Below are 4,232 nucleotides of genomic sequence, written 5' to 3'. Positions count from 1 at the left end.
TGCTATTAGCATCCACCATTCACTTGCCACACGGGCGTCTGACTACAGCAAACGACCCAATGTCTTCTACCTCAGGACAGCTGACTGGAGGGTCTTCCTTTTCCAAGCACAGTGAGTGCCCGAGGATCACTGGCTGGGCCCCATGCTAGCGTGCAGGGGCTCATCTGATGGGCGTAGACTGGGACGGGTCTTAGGGCCACATTGCTCTCTCCTGTCATGACCCTTTCTGGAAGAAAAGGGACCCAGTGTCAGTGCTGGGCTTTGCCCAGCTCCTCTTCCTACCCTGCTGGGCTCAGGATTGCTGGGGGCAGAGCCCCAGGTGCCATGGCTGGCCAGGGCCAGGCCTGGGCTACCTGATTCTTGACTGCAGGGCAGATGCCTCTGCCTTTGACACAGATAGTGCCACTTAAAGCAGATCTATGGTTTGGTCTTTTTCCCCAGGAACCCCGAACAGATGCAGTCGTGGATCACGCGCATCAACGTGGTGGCAGCCATGTTCTCTGCACCCCCCTTCCCTGCAGCCATCGGCTCCCAGAAGAAGTTCAGCCGCCCACTGCTGCCCAGCTCCTGCACCAGGCTGTCCCAGGTGGGCCATGCTGGTGAGGGAACTGTGAGCATGGGACAAACCTCCTGGCACTTTCCCCTGCAAAGGGACCCCTATGTGGTGCCATGCTCCCAGCTGCCTCCCAGCGAGGTGCAGGGCCAAGGGAGACAAAGAGCAAAGGGGTACTGAGGTTGGGGGCAGGTCTTGCTCCTGGCAGTGGAGACGGGAGTCAGGTGATGGTCAGATCATGAAGGAGAACATGGTCCCACACCATGACTTGCAGGGTCCTGCCAGGGACTTTGAAAGGCAACCGGCTGGGGGATTAGCTGGCACTTGTGCATGCCAGGGCAGTTATTCATAGAGCAGAAAGGATTAAAAAAAAACACCAGCCTAGTTTCAGAGGGATTAAATTCTTCTGCTTTAAGACTGCAGCCAGTCCCTCCATGAGGTGAGAGCAGATTGTCCTCAAGGGCTTGTGATTTTGCCTGCCATTGAAAAAAAGTAAAAATCAAACCCAGAAGCAGCAGCTGAGATCCTGGCTGGACCTAGAATGGGAAAAACCTGTTCTGCCCCTGGCCAACTCACACTACCAGGGGGACAGAGCAGGACACTGACAGGTGTCACCCTTCCCCAGGAGGAGCAGGTGAAGAACCATGAGACCAAGTTCAAGACAATGTCAGCAGAGCTGCTGGAGCATCGCAACTCACTGCCTGAGAAGAAGGTGAAGGGCAAGGAGTACGAGGAGCTAAAGCAGAAGGAAGAGTACCTGGAGTTTGAGGTGAGCTGGGAGATGTCCCACTCTGCCCCTGCCTGTTTGGCCATCCTGAGTGATGCAACCAACCCATCCCTGTCAGCTAATTGCACTGTGCCACCGCCATGGTCTAGGACCATGAGCATTCCCCCACCCTGGGATGCTAGCTGGGGTGGAGGGACCACAAGCATCCCCTTACACAGGGATGCTGGCCACGCGGTAGTACCCAGCTTGCCAACCTCTCTCTCTGCTGCACTGTGCCCCCCAGAAATCCCGCTATGGCACCTACGCCATGCTGCTGCGGGCCAAGCTGAAGGCTGGCTCCGAGGACCTGGCAGCATTTGAGTCCACCCTCTTTGACACAGCGGGTGGGGAGGATGATGGCCTGAAAAAATCCCACTCCAGCCCCTCGCTCAACGCAGAGCCCTCCAGCATGGCCACCAAGGTGAAGCGCAACATCTCAGAGCGCACTGGCCGCCAGCCCTCTGGCCATGCCCAGAAGTCGTAAGTGAGGGGCATCAGCCACCTGTGCTGCGGCTCCATTCCTGTCCCCCCCGGCACTGGGGTGGAGGCCATGTGCCCGCCGAGACCCTGCATGTGTCCATCTGGCTGGGGCACGAGCTGGAGGGGGTGACAGCCCTCCTGCAGCCACCAGCACTAGCCATGCAGAGCCACGGCCCCTCCACCGGAGACAGTGGCAGAGCAGGACAGTCCCTGGTCCCTGCCTGCGGGAGCTGCCCACACCATCGGCCCCACCAGACTCATTCCTGACCCTCCTCAGCCTGCACTTGGCTGCAGGACCTACTCTTGCTGCCCCGGGGAGGGGGAACAACTGAAACCCACCTGCTGGGCTCAATTCTTCAGTGGTTAAAAAAAGACAGAAAGGCAGCAAAACAAAGCCAGCGGCTGCTTCTTGTCCAGCTCGATCGTGCCATGGGGGTGGATGGGAGTGGCCCAGCCCTAGCCTGTCCCCTCTCCTGGGGCTGGTGGCCAGGGAAGCCAGGGCAATGGCACCTGGTTCCCTCCTTGCCACCCCAGTCACCTCTGCACCCTCCCCGCTTTCTTACAACTTTTGAACAGTTTTTGTGATACAGTTTTGCACTTTTTAGTACCAGATTGAGCTGACCACCAAGGAGGTTTTTTCGGGGCTACTTTTGATGCTTTTTGGGAACTGTTTAAAAAAAAAAACCACAAACCCAGCCATGTCCTGTAGGCACTGCACTCTGGGGGAAAGAGGTTTTTACAAGCACTCAGGCGGAGATTCAGCTCCTCCCCTGCAGCAAGCTGAGCATGGGCTCCTGTGTGTGGTGCTGCTGCCTGCTCCTCAGCTCCACTTTGGCACCAGCAACCCTGTGGGGACACAGCCCTGTGGCTGCCGGCACCAAGGAGGCAGCCTTGGGATGGCAGCACCCACTGCTGCACTTGTGGCTGCATGGCAGGCTCATGTGCTGGTGCTTCATGACCCTCCTGCCCCCTCCACCCTGACAGCCTGGACCAGCCCTGTTTGCACCGCCTGGGTGTGAGCATCATACCTGGGGCATGTTGGGCAGCAGCACGTAAGTACTTCCAGTCCCACTGCCCTATGGGTCTGGCACAGGCTGGAGCCAGCTTTCCTTCCCACACCTCGTCTCCAGTGCATGGCTGGGGCCTCAGAGGCTGCCAGCAAAGCCTGGTCTGCAGCACTGCAAGGTCCTCATGCTGCAGCAGCAGTGGTGCGGCCTTGTCCTCAGCCACAGGCTCCCTCCTTGCCAGGGTGAGGGGCAGGCTGGGGCAGTCCCCACCACTCCAGGGGGGGCTGGAGGATGCTTGTCCGGAGCAAGGTGCAGGTGATGGAGTATGGCTGCAGGATTGTCCAGAGAGGGGTCCAGGGACAGCAGAAGGGCTGTGAGCAGGGGCCTGGCACACGCAGTTCTCAGCTGCCTGGGACCTGGCTGGTTTCAGCACTGACTTTGCGAATGTGTCAAACTTTTTATTCTGCTCTTTTGAGTCTATTGCAAAAAAAATAGAAAAAAAATCCACCCTTGCCCCAGGTGGCTCAGGGTTGGGAAAAAAAACCTTTGTACAGCTTCTTCTCTCAGTTACTGAAGTAAAAATTTGCTCTTCACTTCTTGTGTGCACTGTGGTTTCTCCCCCATGGTTTGGGACAGCCCCGGCACAGCCTCCTTGCTGCCAGACTCCCAGACCCAGGCAGGGTTCAGGAGAGGTTAGTGCCCACTGGCTTAAGGGCTGGGGCTGGAGAGAGGGAGGGGGAAAAGCTAATGGAAACTGTGTCCTTTTATTCGGAAGAGGGACCATTAAATAAAAGCAGAGAGGGGCAGGAGCCGGCTGCATCCCATCCCCGAGTCCAAGAAGCCGGACCCCAAGTCCGGAAGGCACTTGTGGGCAAGGCAGAAGGCAGAGCAGCCCCCTGTGGGCACGGGGGCTGCTGGCCCCTCAGTGCACCTGTGGCTGCTGGCTGCGGGGCAGCTCACGCCCTGGCTTCAGGGCCAGTGTGGGTTTCTGCTCCTCCTCCACCGACTCGCTGCCCCCCGACTCGCTGCCGTAGGCGCTGTCTTCCTTCAGCTCTGCAAAGCAATCCCCAGGTTCTCTCAGCAATGAGGTGTCAGGGGGGCAGCAGAGACACCCCCTGCCGCCTCCCCAGCCCTTGTTCTCCGTACCTGTGCTTTGCAGCTTCTCCAGTGCCTCGGTTTTGTGGAGGATCCTCACAGCGTTGTGTAGCCCCATAGAGTCCAGCGCCTCCAGCAGTCCCCCCAGGCTGCCGCCTGCCAGCTGTGGAGAGAGGGCACTGAGCAGGGCCCATGGCCAGATAGGCACAGGGGACGGGGGCAGCCCAGCCGGGCACTGACCTCGTAACTGCGCAGGAGGCTGACGCTGGGTGAGGGCGTGTCCTTGTAGGTCTCCACCAGGCTGCAGAGTCCCAAACGCTTGGCCAGCTCA

At 58.9% G+C, this 4,232-nt stretch overlaps 2 protein-coding genes across 2 annotated transcripts in view; one reads left to right on the top strand and one right to left on the bottom strand.

Annotated features, from left to right (window-relative positions):
- Positions 1-450: 450 nt before the first annotated feature.
- On the top strand, positions 451-2,110 carry LOC103806361 (PH and SEC7 domain-containing protein 1-like). Its single transcript, XM_009079045.1, has 3 exons — positions 451-586; positions 1,179-1,322; positions 1,564-2,110. Exons 1-3 carry the CDS (start codon positions 455-457, stop codon positions 1,801-1,803), a joined length of 516 nt encoding a protein of 171 aa, XP_009077293.1. The 5' UTR covers positions 451-454; the 3' UTR covers positions 1,804-2,110.
- A 1,618-nt stretch (positions 2,111-3,728) lies between these two features.
- NFKB2 (nuclear factor of kappa light polypeptide gene enhancer in B-cells 2 (p49/p100)) overlaps positions 3,729-4,232 on the bottom strand; it is a gene marked incomplete at its 5' end in the record, with an annotated part of 6,168 nt that continues 5,664 nt past the window's right edge. Inside the window, 3 exons of the mRNA XM_009079046.1 lie at positions 3,729-3,859; positions 3,953-4,064; positions 4,142-4,232. The exon at positions 4,142-4,232 is cut by the window's right edge and continues 70 nt beyond it. Of these exons, the coding sequence (XP_009077294.1) occupies positions 3,729-3,859; positions 3,953-4,064; positions 4,142-4,232 (334 nt within the window). The remainder of the gene's footprint in view (positions 3,860-3,952; positions 4,065-4,141) is intronic.

Source organism: Acanthisitta chloris, unplaced genomic scaffold (genome assembly GCF_000695815.1).
Source record: "Acanthisitta chloris isolate BGI_N310 unplaced genomic scaffold, ASM69581v1 scaffold31797, whole genome shotgun sequence".
NCBI classification, from domain to species: Eukaryota; Metazoa; Chordata; class Aves; order Passeriformes; family Acanthisittidae; genus Acanthisitta; species Acanthisitta chloris.
This window is presented reverse-complemented; position numbering and strand designations above follow the sequence as displayed.